Source organism: Penicillium taxi (genome assembly GCF_028828555.1).
Source record: "Penicillium taxi strain IBT 34144 chromosome Unknown utg000001l_segment0_segment0, whole genome shotgun sequence".
Classification (NCBI taxonomy): Eukaryota; Fungi; Ascomycota; class Eurotiomycetes; order Eurotiales; family Aspergillaceae; genus Penicillium; species Penicillium taxi.
In genome coordinates this window covers 5,093,683-5,110,221 of record NW_026643203.1, presented here as the reverse complement: position 1 = coordinate 5,110,221, position 16,539 = coordinate 5,093,683, and the positions used below count along the sequence as shown (strand labels likewise).

At 45.2% G+C, this 16,539-nt stretch overlaps 5 protein-coding genes across 5 annotated transcripts; 3 read left to right on the top strand and 2 right to left on the bottom strand.

The window, feature by feature from the left end:
- Positions 1-3,807: 3,807 nt before the first annotated feature.
- N7495_001853 (porphobilinogen synthase HEM2) lies at positions 3,808-4,989 on the top strand (the record flags this gene model as incomplete). Its single annotated transcript, XM_057204523.1, has 2 exons — positions 3,808-4,023; positions 4,087-4,989. 2 exons carry the CDS (start codon positions 3,808-3,810, stop codon positions 4,987-4,989), a joined length of 1,119 nt encoding a protein of 372 aa, XP_057068596.1.
- A 386-nt stretch (positions 4,990-5,375) lies between these two features.
- On the bottom strand, positions 5,376-7,448 carry N7495_001852 (uncharacterized protein; the record flags this gene model as incomplete). The annotated part of the gene is made up of 1 exon (XM_057204522.1): positions 5,376-7,448. The coding sequence occupies one exon, from the start codon at positions 7,446-7,448 to the stop codon at positions 5,376-5,378; it is 2,073 nt and encodes a 690-aa protein (XP_057068595.1).
- Positions 7,449-9,305: 1,857 nt separating this feature from the next.
- Positions 9,306-13,095, top strand: N7495_001851 (exportin CRM1; the record flags this gene model as incomplete). Its single annotated transcript, XM_057204521.1, has 10 exons — positions 9,306-9,371; positions 9,430-9,459; positions 9,530-9,602; positions 9,661-9,732; positions 9,801-10,513; positions 10,579-11,821; positions 11,877-12,106; positions 12,178-12,556; positions 12,630-12,801; positions 12,855-13,095. 10 exons carry the CDS (start codon positions 9,306-9,308, stop codon positions 13,093-13,095), a joined length of 3,219 nt encoding a protein of 1,072 aa, XP_057068594.1.
- A 516-nt stretch (positions 13,096-13,611) lies between these two features.
- On the top strand, positions 13,612-14,169 carry N7495_001850 (PPP1R11/YPI1 family protein; the record flags this gene model as incomplete). The annotated part of the gene is made up of 2 exons (XM_057204520.1): positions 13,612-13,816; positions 13,868-14,169. 2 exons carry the CDS (start codon positions 13,612-13,614, stop codon positions 14,167-14,169), a joined length of 507 nt encoding a protein of 168 aa, XP_057068593.1.
- Positions 14,170-14,602: 433 nt separating this feature from the next.
- N7495_001849 (shugoshin family protein) lies at positions 14,603-16,516 on the bottom strand (the record flags this gene model as incomplete). Its single annotated transcript, XM_057204519.1, has 4 exons — positions 14,603-15,363; positions 15,419-15,906; positions 15,967-16,402; positions 16,459-16,516. The coding sequence occupies 4 exons, from the start codon at positions 16,514-16,516 to the stop codon at positions 14,603-14,605; spliced, it is 1,743 nt and encodes a 580-aa protein (XP_057068592.1).
- Between the last annotated feature and the right edge of the window lie 23 nt (positions 16,517-16,539).

The following is a 16,539-nucleotide window of genomic DNA, read 5'->3' as shown; positions in this document are numbered from 1 at the left end:
TGTATAAAAGAGTAAATAAGAAGAATAGCGATAATACATTTTGATTATGAATTTTAAATCATAAGAAATATATCATTTTTAACAAATTCAGATCCCAATTAGAGATATTAGCTTGTTTGGATTTTTATTTGTTACGGTCGGGTACTACGTCCTTATATATATTATCTAGAGACGTGCTAAAGTTACTACACACTTTACTTCTACCACAACAATGCCTGAAACCTAAGGCCTACGTAGTGGTTTTAGCAATGTGAAGGGCTAAAGCTGATCTTAGATTCAGAACTAGCTAGGTCACAAACTGTGTACAAAATCCTTAAGGGATGCAAAAGAGTCGGCGTGGAGTCGAAGATAAAAGGTCATCGAGTCACATGATCTTACTGCAGTAAAAGTGGATAATACCAAGATCCCTTTGGCGGGCATCAGCCCGTTACAAGCAGAATAATAATTTCATAAAGATATATTCAAAAGGCTCGCGAATAATTAAATTGGATTATGAAAGAATTAAATTATCTTAAGTAGAGAATTATAATATTTTATCATCTATATAGAACATACAGATAGAGTGAGTCTTTATGAAAAATGATAATTTTGGAGTATCAACTAATTTAGCATATGAAGTTATATCCTAATTTAAATATTAGAATTAAACCTAATACCAAAACCAGTAAAGTAAATCGCATACGACCTGTGAATTTCATTTTTTAACGCGTCATTTACGTGTCTTACTTTTTCAACCACCCACCTAAGAATGCTCAAATAGCCCAAAACGTGTTGAACAGTATGGTAGGATCTTATTAGTTATTAAAGCTATAAATAAATAATGGTGAAATTACCAATACAACCAACCCAAGCTGCATCTTACTACCTTTAATGTACCCCACTCAAACCCTCCACGATCGCCTATCTGGTGTTGAATATCGCATTGAGAAGCGCGAAAATGGTCATAAATTGACTGAATCTGAAGAGGGAACTCTTCTATAAAAGATATTCTCTTTGGATTACCGCCCTAGACCTCATTATGTCGCTCAAATCGCCAATATTCTACTCACCGACCGCAGAATCGACCCATCTTTTACAATAGGACGAAATTGAGTTTCAAACTTCATCAAACGTACACTTGAAATTGACACTCGCTATTGAAAACGTTATAATTTTGAGCACGTAAACAAACAACAAGACCCTAAGATTATTCGCGATCGGTTTATCTTAGTTGAAAAAGACTATTCGCGAGAATGGGATTCATGAAGACGATATTTACAACTTTGATGAAAATGGTTTCGCCATGGGACAAACTGCCACTGCCAAAATCGTTACTAGAGATAGCTATTATGGCCGACAAGAGAAGGTACAACCCAGGAATCGCGAATGGATTACGGCTACTGAATGTCTAAATTCAAACTGGCTGGGCGCTTCCACCATGTATCATATTGAAGGGCAAAAACATGATGCAACGTTGGTTTTACGATGTCAATTTACCACCTGATATGCATTTCAAAGTGAGCCCTAATGGCTGGACATCAGACTAAATAGGCCTTCGTTGGCTACAGAAGCTATTCATCCCCTCTACTATAACACGTACGAAAGGGCGATATAGGCTATTGGTTCTATATGGCCATGGTAACCACCTTACGCCTGATTTTGACCAGATATGCCAACAGAACAACATTATACCAATCAATATGCATGCCGCCACCACCATCCCGGGGCAGCGACTCTAGCTAGAATAACACTCTAAAGACACCAATGACAAGAAGGATATACGTCGCCAACATAAATCTCTATTACATACAGTGTCGCGATCGCCATCTACACAAACAAAGCAGATCTTAGACCAGTTCTTGAAAGGCGCAGTAGCTATACATCAACATACTGCAATACAAGATCAGGAAATAGCCGCTCTTCGCAAAGCCAATATAAAAGAGAAGAAAAAAAAAGCACGCCCTAACCGCCGGTCAGGATGTGGATTGGAAGAAATGGATATTTTCGAATAAATGTCCAGAGAACTTCATATCTAATGGACATGGATGTTTAAATTAGAGATTATTCAAGTCAATTCGTTAGTCCTAAAGCCTCTGTCAAGGACGTTTTGGAGATTGTACTTAGGGTTCGGAGGAACATAACAAAAGTATCTAGCCTAGAAATTTACTCCCATTTCTAATTAGGAATAGTAAGCTTGGTTTAAAATAACCGAAATATCACATTAATAATCTCTCTGATGCCTATGATTACCGTCCCCTAGCTCTTTTTCCCTTTGTATACTCATTCCCTCCTTCTAGCTTAATGATTTCCTAGATATGGCGAGGGAGTCTTTCAGTCTAAGCCTGAATTTTTTCTTGCAGCATCTTGCGCTATACCAAGGCCGGGCACACTCAATAGCGTTTAGATCTGGAGAGTTTAGGCACCAGAGTAGACGTACTACTTCAGAGATATCATATACTGTCTGCTGAAAACGATGATTATGACCAGGAGCTTTATCCTCTTGAATCAAGGTGCCCAGTCGTATCTTAAGACATTCTTTCGCAAAAGGAATCAGCTTCGGGAGGATAGTGATTTTCAAATAACAATACTAAATAATCGATGCCTCAGCACTAAAATCTATATTATTATATCAAATTAAACTAAGCCAATATTAAGCTTTAAAGAGGAGTAGAATAAAGAATAACTTACCTACAGGTAAGTTTCCCATTCTCAATAGTAAATATCTATTTAGGCTTCTTCGGCCTAGGTGTCTTCTGGCGGAGATTTAACCGCCTCATCTTAAAGAAGCCTTCTTTTCAGCAGCAGTCTCCGTAATCTAATAATTATATGGATGACCAGACCATGGAGCATCTTCAACATAGCGATCATAAATAGCGCAATCAATATTATGATCAAAGCCACATTCTTTCGCTTGAAGGCTTACCTGGGCGCGAATAGCAAGGTCTGTTTTCATGATAATTACAGAGTAATGGTCTAGAGAAGAAGAGAGAAGTGAAATTCAGGAGAAATCGTTTTAATTACTAGTATATGGTGAATGCATCTGTATTCTACAGGTCATATTACCAATATGCAGGTGGACCGGCCAGATACTTTGTTATGGTCCTCCGTATAGGTGTATATGGACTGGTGGTCGTTCAAAGTTCTACACCCCGAATTAGTAGAAACGCGCCAAACTACAGCCGATTGGGCCTATTTTAAGGCCTGTATTTGCGAAGCTTGGGATGTCATTCCACAGGCTAAACTATGATCGACAGTTTAATTAGGGCTATGCCACATTGATTAGCTGCTATACGTAAAGCTAGGCATATTATACTAAATGCTGAATGAAATCTTATTCTCCTATCATTTACCTATTTATAATAGTGGTGGAGAAACCAGCGGTTCCCACGTTGAAACTGAGGTTAATGAGAAGCGTCACTTTAAGACGGTCAACCTCAATAATGGAGTTTGAAGGGGTTGATGGTCTCTTAATAATGTCTTGTCGAGCATTTCTTGCGTCTTTTTTATAATCTGTTTCGGTATAATTGCATAGGATTGCGGGACCGATTTGATTTTAGCGTTACCCACTTAGCCTGCTATCCGATACGCCATCCCTTCAATCATGTCATACGCCGTATCCGAAAAGGGATAAGCTTATCTGGTTTCCCGTGAAAAAGATACCAGTCATGTGACTTAGCCAATCACAGAGGGCGATATTAGTATTACAGGTCAGAATACATTATCAGCTTCGGTTCCGGTCCCGGCACATCGGCTTGTCCGCCACAACGCTCTCCGTTTTCATACCACCCAAAAATATTCTCTCACTTTTTGTTCACTGTCTAATCCAATATGTCTTTTTCAAATCTCGTCTCCGACATTGCATTTAGGGATTCCCAGGGGGATGACCGTTCGCAGATTTCTCGTGCCCAATCTCGCACAGCTAGATCCTACACAAGCACGGCTGCTACAAGTGTCAGCATCTCTGGTGACATCTCCAGCCAGCTTCATTCTGGATATAGCCACCCATTGAGCAGATCATGGCAAGCGGAAAGGCAATTGACAAAGGTCTATACTCCTAAATGATTGGACTCTGGACTTAACCCATCCTGATGCTAACTGAGTCACCAGGATATGTTGATCTACCCCTTGTTCATTACCGACAATCCTGACGAGGAGACTCCTATTCCTTCACTACCTAATCAATATCGTCGGGGTGTAAACCGACTAGCTCCATTTCTGGCCCCACTGGTTCGCAAAGGTTTGCGATCAGTGATCCTGTTCGGAGTGCCGCTACACCCGGCGGCCAAAGATGCCCTGGGCACTGCTGCAGATGATCCAGCAGGCCCTGTTATACAAGCTATTCGGATTCTTCGGGCTCGTTTCCCTCAACTTTATATTACCACTGATGTCTGTCTCTGCGAGTACACATCCCACGGCCACTGTGGTATTCTGCGCGAGGATGGAACGCTGGATAACGCGCAATCAGTCGATCGGATCTCCGATGTGGCCCTAGCATACGCCATCGCCGGTGCCCATTGTGTCGCACCGTCTGACATGAACGATGGAAGAGTGCGAGCTATCAAGCTCAAATTGATTGAGGCAGGGCTAGCACATCGCGTGCTTTTGATGTCCTACAGCGCGAAGTTCAGCGGCTGTCTATATGGCCCCTTCCGTGATGCAGCTGGCTCATGTCCCTCATTTGGGGATCGCCGTTGTTACCAGCTCCCACCAGGTGGTCGTGGTCTTGCTCGACGGGCCATCCAGAGAGACATGGCCGAGGGTGCTGATATCATCATGGTCAAACCTGCAAGTAGCTACTTAGACATTATTAGGGATGCCAAAGATTTGGCCCAAGATCTTCCTGTTGCAGCTTACCAAGTCAGTGGTGAATTCGCCATGATCCATGCCGGTGCGAAGGCGGGGGTGTTTGACTTGAAAGCCATGGCCTTTGAAAGTACAGAGGGTATACTTAGGGCTGGAGCAGGAATTGTCGTGAGTTATTTTGTTCCTGAATTCCTCGACTGGCTCTGAGTACTATATGTATCTTCTTACAGCGGCACATAAAATTAAAAGATACCCATATGTGAAATATTAATGCCATCCTCTCTTCTCTTTTTGAAAGAATATTAGCTTCACTTGCAACAAGTAGGATATTTATTTGACACGTCAACATAATGATTTTCATCGTAAAGAAATTGACATGCTTCTCCCATAATAACACGCCTGCCATAATCAGTCCATCCATGTACGAGAAATGAAGCTCCCCAAAGCGCCAACATATCCCTCAAAATAAAACCAGGAAAACTCCAGCCCCGGGAATATAACGTTTGTCACTGAATCACAAATCGAGAAAAAAAGAAAAAAGTAAAAAAAGTAAAAAAAGAGGGAAAAGTAAAGATAGTCCAGGGCACAGTTGATCACATATAGCCTGGTCTATACCCCTGGAATCCGTAGGGTAAGATGTGGCTTCTTACAATCTCCCCAGGGGCAATATAAGCACCTCGACCAAGTGTCACACCAGGGTAGATTGTACATCCAGCTCCCAGGTAAACGTCCTCGCTGATTATAATTTCAGCCCCTTGATACCGGCTCTGAGAACCCTTACGCTCCTGCATACTGGAGTGGGCAGTTGAAGTGATGAGAGTGACTTTCGGACCAATCCAGGTATGTGCACCAATTTGAATTAGACAGTCATCAACAAAGAGACAGTCATGTGATATCATGACATCTTCTCCAATTTTAATGTTGTAGCCGTAGTGACAGGAGAATGGAGCTTCCACAACAGCCCCCTGTGAGATGCTACCTATTCTCCGGGTAGCTGATGCACCAGTGGAGGGGGAGTTGACGACGGAGCTGGAGGGTGGAATGAGAACCTCTTTGAGTAAGCGGTTTTGTTCCTTGGAGTTCAGACCAGAGACGGGACTACATGCATTGTTAAACCGCCACAGTGCAAGCTTACATCGATCTCTCTCCTCTACCAGTTGTATGTCAAATGGTCGGTAGAGTTGGCCATGAATCATCTTATCCTTCTCCGTTTCATAAACAGTGGACACTGAACGACCTGATATCTGGTGCTCAATGCTTAGAGCCATCCTGGCCTGGGCTTGGGGACTGTTCGCATCGATTGCCGGGGCTGGCAAAGGCCGTTGTTCCACCGGGGCCTGAAAGAGAGGCACATTTGATTTTGCATGTGCGGCATGCGAGATGTCACGAATTGGGGGCACTGTGGGATAGTCTGGCTTGGGTGGTCCGTCCCTCGCAAGCTCATGGACCGTTGTCACATCCCGAAAGTCCTTGACTGGATGCTCCAAAGCATATGTGGGCTGACTGGCTGTAGGCCAGTTACGTTTTGACCATGATGGATGGCTTGAGCCGGTCCCGGTGGGGCTCCCGTTATTATATTGCGACACCGGGCGATCAGCGTCTTCGACCACCACAGGTCTCATCTTACGCGCATCCGCATGTTCCGTCGGATTTGACGGACGATCGTGATGTTGTGTTGCTTCCGGAAGATACTGTGCACTGATTTCTGGATAGCCCTCCTTGGACTGCAACGGAATGGGCGCCTTCGAGCCAGAAGGCTTCTGCCAGGTACTTCGTGATGTGTAGCCCTCACAGAGAAAGCCACCACGAAGACAGTTGTTGCCTGAAGGACCTACGGTTAGCTCCTTGGTCCCCACCTCACAGGTTTCACTATGTGAATACTGGTCAAACTCACATGCAGGATGTTGCTCGTCGCATTTCTTTTTGCGGCGGCGGCACGTCATGCAGCCTGTTTTGGTTCGGTTGCTAAAGATTCTTTTCCGTTTTGCCACCTGCACGGCTCCTGATCTTTCAGATGAATATACAGGAGATGATGCAGTCTGCATATTTGGCGGGGTAGGTCGACCTCCGCTTAAACTTCCTTGACCGGATTCCTGACTCTGCGTCTCTCGTTGGAGGGCATCCACCAACTGGACATCAGATGCATCCATCTGCTGGGCTCGTTGAGCCTGATGGACGAGCTGTGCATCGTATTCAGGCCAAGGGCCATTTGAGGCTGGGGGAGCCTCATTAGTATCTGAGCGACCAGACGTTGGTGGATTACCAGTTTCAACATCCGAGACGGATACAGAGCCGTTGGAATGGGGAAGCGCATTCAAGTCACTTGGATGATTGGTTAAGACCTTTTCTGGGTTTTGAGTGTCGGCAATTTGATCCTGCTCCGGTTCCCCGGACTCTGATCTCCTTCTTTTATACCTGATGGGGGCGGAGGCGCTGTGGGGTGAAGAAACACTCTGGGACCGGCCATCCCGATCCCCAGATTTGGTAGAATCTTCAACAGGAGCTCCCCGATCCTCCGAATGATGATGATTCGGAATAAGATTCCCCACAGGTGCGGATGAGTCTCTGCCATTAACCGCCGTAAAACGGGAGGGGCTGTGCTCCGTGCCTGTTTCTGTACCTGAGTCGTGGTTGGTCATCACTGGAACGGTTGCGATGGCAGTCATATTTCACTGTCCACCAAACCGAAAGAAAGAGGAGAGAAAAAGATGAACAAAAGAAAAGAAAAGAAAAAAAAAAAAAGAGAGATGAGCTGGAAAGTGAGCTGATACCGCGGCTTATCAAGTTTGTATCAGTACTTCTCCAAACAAACGCGCTTAAATAACACAAACTTATACACCATCGAAACACCAGACTCAATTGAAGAAAAATGATCAGAAAATCACCAGAGAAAGAGATCTTAGTATTTTAAGGCATTCAAGGAATGAAGTCCCAGGGAAGATCGCGGTAATCCCGGCTGGAGTGGGGCGGGACACGGTTTCAGCGTGCCCAATGAAACCAAGTCAGCTAGGAGAAAGGGAAGAGGTATAAAATACGAGAAGAAAAGATGGAAAGACGCATGGAATATAGAGAAGGGGATAGGGGGTGGGGGGAGAGAAATGGAAAAGAAAGGGAAAGGAAGAGAGTTGGGGGGTTGGGGGGTGGGGAGAGAGAGTAAAAGATGGGAGTTGAAAGGAAGAGAGCAAGAGGGTCAGGAAAATACAAAAGTCACAAAAATGACTAGATCAGTACAAAGTCAAAGGAGGGGAAAAAGATGAAAAAGGAAAGGGATAGAAAAGAGTGAAAAAAAAGAAGGGGGGCTAAGAATAATAAAGACTCTAGTATATACAAATTTTTATAGTAGGACCCCCTCACTATGTCTACTATAATTTTGAATAATTCCTCGCACAAATAATTGAATTACATATAGAGTAGAGCTATTCCACCTAACGGGTATTCAATAAACAAGTAAAAGAAGAAAAAAAAAAAAAAGAAGCACTAAAGGAAAAGTAGGATAGGGGGAAAAAGAGGAAAAGAAGTTGGCGCGATCGGCAAAGGACGGCGTCACCGGCCCCGCCAATCGGAAGAGACAGACGCCGTATCCGTGAAGTTGCGCGGGTCCGAGACACAGCGACTATTACACCATTAATTACCACAATACCGCGCGGTCCCAGGGCGGTAAGTCTGGTCTCAGGCGCCCCGTCTTTAGTGGGGCTTACTCAGGACTAGGTCTTTTGCGGTACTATTGTCATATTCGCCATTACCGCCCGCGTCAGCGCATTGGGCGGTTATCATCGCTTATCATTATATTCAATATTCAACCTTAGTACTACTCTTCTCCCACTTCAACATTCTGGTATTGTGATACATGATATTTGATACATATATTACGTACCTAGATAAGAAGCACCAACTCTGTTTACTGAATATTATTACTACGTATATGCTGACTATATATACACTTGTATACTGTCTACAATGAACGATATTCTTTAGTTCTTCAAAAATCCAGTCTTCAGTATTCAGTCTCATAAATAGTAAATAGTAAATCAGGATAGTAAAATATCAAGTGGTAGTACAGCCTAACATCTATATGAACCCTGTAGTAGACATGATATTACTCTGTACTCGTACTCACTCATGACTTTGATCGGATGACTAAGCCATCAACACGCGCCTCACCGCCAGTATCATTCGACTCAATTCTCATTCTTGTCTTCCCCTCATCCACTTTGAAGCTTCTTATGCTCTCTAGCACCAATCAGATTCATCTGGATAAAAAAAAATAATTACAACCTCCAAATTTCCGACTGAGTGTTGTTGACCCCTGCACTCCTCATCTTCCCTCTTTTTCTTACCCCACCAACTGCTTCCTTCTTCTCAAAACACAACATACCTTTTCACCCCTCATCCATCCCCCACTGTCCACCGCCCTGTCGCCAGTGACGTTGAACCTGCATCAATCCCATTTTCAGCTTCACCTGATACACGTGGTAGTTTAGTGACACCCTCTTGTGTTGTTCCCCTCCTCGGGCGAATTCGCCATGTCGATTTCGGTGCAAGAGCTGGACAACACCGTCCGAGCCTTCTATGAAGGCAAAGGAGAGGTGGTAAGTCTTATGCCTTAGCTCTTCCTTCTTACCCTTTGCTAACCCGATGATGCCATAGCAAAAACAAGCCCAGCAGAGCCTCACTGAAGTATGCCAGAACAAACTTCTCAGCTTCTCCAGCACCACTTCCTCGATCTTGCTTGACTGACTCCATCTAGTTTAAACAAAATCCTGACGCTTGGGTTACCGTGGGAAATATCCTGCAGGAAGCCTCCTACCCACAGACCAAATGTATGTCTCCAGCTTTTGAGCTTCCGAGAGGTATGCTCTGCTAACCCGTAACCACCAGACATCGCTCTTCAGGTCCTCGACGATGTTATCATGACACGGTGGAAGGTTCTTCCAAGAGATCAGTGCCAAGGTAATTAATCACCGTCGTTGAATGAAGCTATTCGGTCTACGCGCTAACGTCCACTTTTCTTTCCCCAGGAATCCGCAATTTCATCGTCAATTTTATCATCGAAAATTCCAGCTCTGAAGAAAAGCTCCACACCGAGAGGGCCTTCTTGAACAAGCTTAATCTAGTCCTGGTCTCCATCTTGAAGCAGGAGTGGCCTCACAACTGGCCTACCTTCATCAATGAGATTATCACCTCTTGCCATGCCAGTCTATCCATCTGTGAAAACAACATGGCCATTCTACGCTTGCTGTCAGAAGAGGTGTTTGACTTCTCTCAAGATCAGTTGACTTCCGTCAAGGCTCGGAACCTGAAAACCTCCATGACCCAGGAGTTTGCGTCCATTTTCCAACTTTGCTCAGAGGTTCTCAGTACCGCTAACCAGCCTTCGCTCATCAACGCTACCCTTGAGACTTTGCTTCGTTTCCTCAACTGGATCCCTCTCGGTTATATCTTTGAGACGCCCATTATCCCTACCCTGCTGGAGCGATTTTTACCTGCCCCCGAATTCAGAAACATCACCCTCAAGTGTCTCACGGAAATTGGTAGCTTGCAGATTAGTGCTCCCTTCAACTGTGATGAGAAACTGGTGCAGATGTTCACCGAAACTCTGGGCGCCGTGGTCAACGTCATTCCTCTTAGCCTCAATTTGAAAGAGACATACGCACAGAGCAACGGAAACGACCAGGAGTTTGTCGCCAACCTCGCTCTTTTCCTGTCCAGCTTCTTCACTACTCATCTGGACGTATGTGAAAATCCGATTCCCAACTTCAAGGTATTGTCGATACTGACGGATTCTGCCTCTTATAGCTTATTGAAAAGTTACCAAACCAAGACTACCTTACCCATGCACACTACTACCTGATTCGCATCAGTCAAATCGACGACCGGGAGGTATTCAAGATCTGCTTGGATTACTGGACTCGATTGGTGCAGGAGCTCTATGAGGAGATGCAACAACTTCCCATTACCGATCTCAACCCACTGGTCACAATGGGTGTCAGTGGCCTGGCCAACGGTGGAGCACCTCACCCCAACACTTTGGCCAACTATCCCCTCCGCAAGCACAAGTACGACGATGTTTTGACCAACCTGCGTACCGTCATGATCGAGAAGATGGTGCGCCCAGAAGAAGTTTTGATCGTGGAAAACGACGAGGGTGAGATTGTTCGCGAGTTTGTTAAGGAAAGCGACACTATTCAGTTGTACAAGACCATCCGAGAGTGCCTCGTCTACCTCACCCACCTGGATGTCGTGGACACCGAGACCATCATGATCGATAAGTTGGCTAAGCAGGTTGACACGTCGGAGTGGTCTTGGGTCAATTGCAACACGCTATGCTGGGCAATTGGATCCATCTCAGGAGCCATGAACGAGGAAACTGAAAAGCGTTTCTTGGTGACCGTCATCAAGGATCTCCTGGGTCTCACAGAGCAAAAGCGCGGGAAAGATAACAAGGCCGTTGTCGCAAGCAATATCATGTATATCGTTGGCCAATACCCCCGGTTTTTGAAGGCCCACTGGAAGTTCTTGAAGACCGTGGTGAACAAGCTCTTTGAGTTCATGCACGAGACTCATGAAGGTGTGCAGGACATGGCCTGTGATACGTTTATCAAGATTGCCAATAAGTGCCGACGACACTTTGTGGCCCTCCAGCCTGGCGAGTCAGAGCCTTTCATTGAGGAAATTGTGCGAAACATGCAAAAGATCACTGCGGATCTGTCACCGCAACAGATTCACACTTTCTACGAGGCATGTGGTTACATGATCTCTGCCCAGGGCCAGAAGGGTGTCCAGGATCGTCTGATTGAGAATCTTATGGCGCTGCCTAATTCTGCTTGGGACCAGATCATTTCCGACGCAAATCGAGATGCTGCCACCCTCCAGGATGCCAATACCATCAAGATCATTGGTAACATCATGAAGACCAATGTTGCTGCGTGCTCCTCCATTGGAACCTACTTCTATCCCCAGATTGGTCGCATCTATCATGATATGCTAAACATGTACCGTGCCTCCAGCGAGCTCATTAACACTGCAGTAGCTACTGGTGGTAAGTTCATCATGTATATGTTTTAAATCACGCGACGTAACTAAAGTTCATATAGGGAGCATTGCACCAAAAACACCCAAAGTTCGTGGGTTGCGGACTATCAAGAAAGAAATCTTGAAGCTCATCGACACCTACGTGGAGAAGTCCGATGACCTCATCATGGTTAATGAAAGTATGGTTCCACCTCTTCTAGAGGCTGTCCTTGTTGACTACCACCGGAACGTTCCCGATGCGCGAGAGGCAGAGGTCCTCAATGTCATGACTACCATCATTCACAAGCTTCACGTATGTTTTGCCATTTTTATTTCTCAACTTGAAGATGGACTTCTATCTAACCTTTACTTCCACTTGCTTAGAATTTGATGGAGGACAAGATTCCAGCCATCATGGAGAGTGTATTCAGCTGCACCTTGGAAATGGTCAACAAAGATTTCCATGAGTACCCAGAACACCGTGTCGAGTTCTTTAAGCTTCTCCAGGCCATCAACCTGTATTGCTTCCAGGCCCTTCTGAGACTTGACGGCACACAATTCAAGTTTGTCATTGACTCTTGCATGTGGGCCTCGAAGCACGACAACCGCGAGGTTGAGAACACCGGTCTCAGCATGTGTCTGGAACTGATGAACAACATGGCCGAAGCTGATGTGCAGACGTCGGCCATCTTTTTCCGTCAATTCTACATTTCAATTCTCCAGGATGTTTTCTTTGTTCTTACTGATAGTGACCATAAGGCCGGTAAGTTCTCCCTCCTCTTTTTTCCGATGTTTTTTTTTTCTTTTTCTTTTGCTGTTTACTAAGAATCCTTTAGGATTCAAATCTCAAGCCATGCTCCTGTCTCGCATGTTCTACTTTATAGAAGCTAGCAAGATTCAAGAGCCCATCTATTCTCCTGAACAAGCTCCAGTTGGTACCTCGAACAAGGAGTTTGTTCAGCAGTATGTCGCAAATCTGTTGCAAAACGCGTTCAAGAATCTTCAAGAGTATGTATTTCAAGTATGCTCAGTCAAAAAACATCAACTAAGCATGGTTCTAGGGTGCAAATTAAGCAATTTATTCTCGGTCTCTTTGCATACACCGATGACTTCACCAAGTTCAAGACTCACCTGCGGGATTTCCTAATTTCGTTGAAGGAATTCTCAGATGATAATGCCGAGCTCTATGCTGAAGAGCGAGAACAGGCTGTGCGCGATGCCCAGGCTGCTGAGAGAACTCGTGCCATGAAGGTTGGAGGCTTGCTGAAACCATCTGAGATGGACCAGGAAGACGAGCTGTGACTTGACACAGAGTTACGCAGCGAGTTTCTTCCGCCTGCATTTGTTAGTCCTTTGGAACGAACGGGAAACCCTACGTTCAAATCTGGGAATGATAGCTTTGATGGGTGGTCTCTTTACGAGATCTAACCATCAGGTTCCTGGATTTTTTTCTTTAATAACTGTGAAGAGTCTCCATAGAAGTTCTTAAAACTACTTGGAAGGTTCGCGAAAGACGTGCCATGATGCAACCATTTACTCCTTTTCACTCTTGCCTTTTAATGTGGTCCTCTTCCATATTTTCTGAGATCGTTTCAATATTACTTATTATCTAGGATTCTGAAGTGAATCAAGAAAAAAAAAAATCATATTGCGTGTAGACGTAGACTCTACCTCGGCTGGCAGAATACCTAATAGTAAACGGGCGGTAAGACCTTATCAGTTGTATCATGTTATCCTCGTTTCTGCCTCATTTTTTCTTAAAAAGCTCATTTTAAGCGCCTGCTCTTATTGTTTCGCCTGCAACTATTTCAAGGCATAATGTCTCAACATGTCCAACCAGCAAGAAACTCACACCTCCAAACTACCACAGAAACATCCCGAGAATCATCCGTTGTCAGGCTCACAGGGACCCTCCGATTGAGGGGAGATGACACACCAAGTACATCCACAGAACCAGCCCGACGTATCCGTTGGAGTGAGGATGTAGTAGACAATGAAGGAATGGGAAGAAAAAGTTCGAAAGGTCAATACACCAAACTTGAAAATTCCCCGGAATCAAACTGACAAATCCAAGTGTGCTGTATCTACCATAAAGCCCGACCAGTGGGTGAAAGCAGTTCAGAATCCGAGTCTGATTCCAGCACTGATTCCGACAGCGATGGTGAATCAGATAGTGGCAGAGCTAGGCCAAGTCATTCACACTCGCATTCTCGTGGACGACAGCCGTCAAGAGATCATCCGTCGGAACAATCATCGGAGCAGACTGGTACCTGTTGCTCAGAGCATAATCCCAAGAAGCGCCAGAAGAGAAAGCCCAGTCCGAACGCATATGAAAAGATGCCCAAGCCGTCTAAGAACCCATCGCGGAGCACATAATGTCAACCGACTCAGTGAAGCATGTATTCATTACTACGATCAAAAGTCCCTCCACTACCATCATTTTAGCATAGCAAAGCTTCAACCCTCAGTTCGCTCAAAATATATTAATCTTCATTAACGAGCGTCTTCTTGGAGCGAACGTTCGAGAGGTGGCGACACAAGGGCGCGTGGAGTGCTAGAAGCGGCCAAAGAAGCTAGGTCTTGCAAATATGTTGACGAGGTTGAAAGAACTAGATTCTTTTGTTTCCAAAATCGCATGGCGCGTCAGGCTCCTTGATTAATTCATGTTTCTTGAAGAGTCATGAAAAAGAAAGTAATCATTGGTGCTTTGCTTAAAAACTAAGAGGGTATATGTACTGTGACTGCTAAGAGCGGGCCCCTGTAAATACAAGGTAATTTTGTTGAACGCCAATATTTGTATCAATGCCTTTCAAACCATCATACTCTTTCGTCTGGTTGCCACTCGAGTTTCCCGATGGTTCCAGACATAGTCGTCATTCTCCGAAGTACCTTCAGTTTGTGCCTGATCTGGGGATGCCTCCAAAGAGGAATCTCCACTAATGTCGGTTTCACACCGCGATATATCGCGAGTGCTTCTCGAATTGGCAGAGTGTCGCCGAGACTTCCTGAATTGATCTGCGGATTCGCCCGTCTTCAGGAAGTTGATAGCCTGGTCTGTCATGGGCAAGTCTGACGTGTTGCTTCCATACGTGAGAGCTAGGTGGCCATTTTCATCACCTAAACTCTCGCGAAAGCTGGATGATCTGCGAGACCCATTGTTGGCCACTGCGTCGATCAGATCCTTGGTTGGGCGACGCATCTTGTCTCGCAAATTGGGCTCTGCATAACTGACCACGGCACCACGACGCCGCGAGGGTCGAGATGCACCTGTTGCGTCCGAAATATCAATCAAGTCTTCAGACTTAGCAGCTGGAGAATCACTTGTCACAGGTGCACGTCGACTTGGTGCCTCTCTTCCGACAGTTTTCTCGCGATGTTCCTTTTGAGACTCCACACCTGTTCGAGATACCCGTGTTCTAACTGTACTCTTCCTCTTTGCGTTTTCGATCCCGATCAATTTCTGGGGTGACATCATATTCTCATTCCCCCTGAGGCTTTGTGAAGGATTCTTATCGGGATATAAGGATGCGCGGGCTTTTTTGGGCGACCCAAGGTTGGAATTTGCACTCTCTGTGAGTGACAGGTTAGTATATCTGAAAGTAATAAGGGAAAATGGGATTCATACTAGGCTCCAGAACTTTTCGCTTCATGGTCCCGGCAGAGCCTCGATTCATGGTCACAGGGGTTTTGCTGGGAGATAAATCTTGTATCGTCTCGAATAAGCTGACCGGTTTAAGTGATTTTGGAAGAGGTCGGTTAAACTGAAACTCGTCGTCCTCTGAGGCCATATCTGATAATATACCATCCTCATCAGGACTAAACTTGCGCTTCACGCTCAATTTTGCGCGCAGCATGGGCTCAACGCTAGGACTCGGCTTTTGATGTGGAACTACTTCCTCACTTTGAGGGCCGGAAATGGGCTTGTTCTTCTTTCTCCGAGTTTCAAGATTAGGTGGGAGGAATGGATCGTAGTCGTCATCTTCGTGAGTTTCTAGGCGAATATCATGTATCACAGGACTAGAACTTTCCACTTCAAGCTGATTTTCGGTGAAAGGGAGAGCCAATTCTGAGAGACTATCATCGGCTTGGACCAGGCTGTGAATTTCTTGTGATCTATACGGGTCAGCTCATAAATCGAGGAAGTTGACTCTTTGGCAAAAGACTGAGACTCACTCCAGGGTTCGTCGGGGGAAATATTTATCCTCGTGGATCGATGGTAGTCGTCCATCATCAACCCCGTCATCGTACTCAGAGTCTCTCGGTCGGGATCTCGGGTCTCGAGCGGTCGCTTTCGGCTGATCGAACTCCTCCGAAGCTCTGTTTCTAAGCTTGGCAGCCTTGCGAGGTAACATTCCCAGGTCTGATGCGAGGTCATTCATTTCGGCGAGTTTTTTATCCAGTCGGGCCTTGATCTCGTAAATTCCGTCATGAAGCATTTTGCCTGCCTCCAAGCGTTCCATCCCCTGAGTCAAGTTGATAACTTGCTCACGAAGGGAAACATTCTCAGCCAAGAGATGTGTGACTTCTGATTCTAGGCTTCGGATTCGAAGGGATTGTATAGAATTGACTCTCGCGATCTCACGGTTCTGTCGCACAAATCGCCGCTTTACTAAGGAGTATGAACGCGTCAATTCTGGGATGATATTATTGAATTTAATTTGCAACTGGACTTACGGGCTTCAATAGACTCCACAGGAGCTGCGACATCATTTAGCCGAGCCATGATGGGTTGTGGCTTGTAAAGAG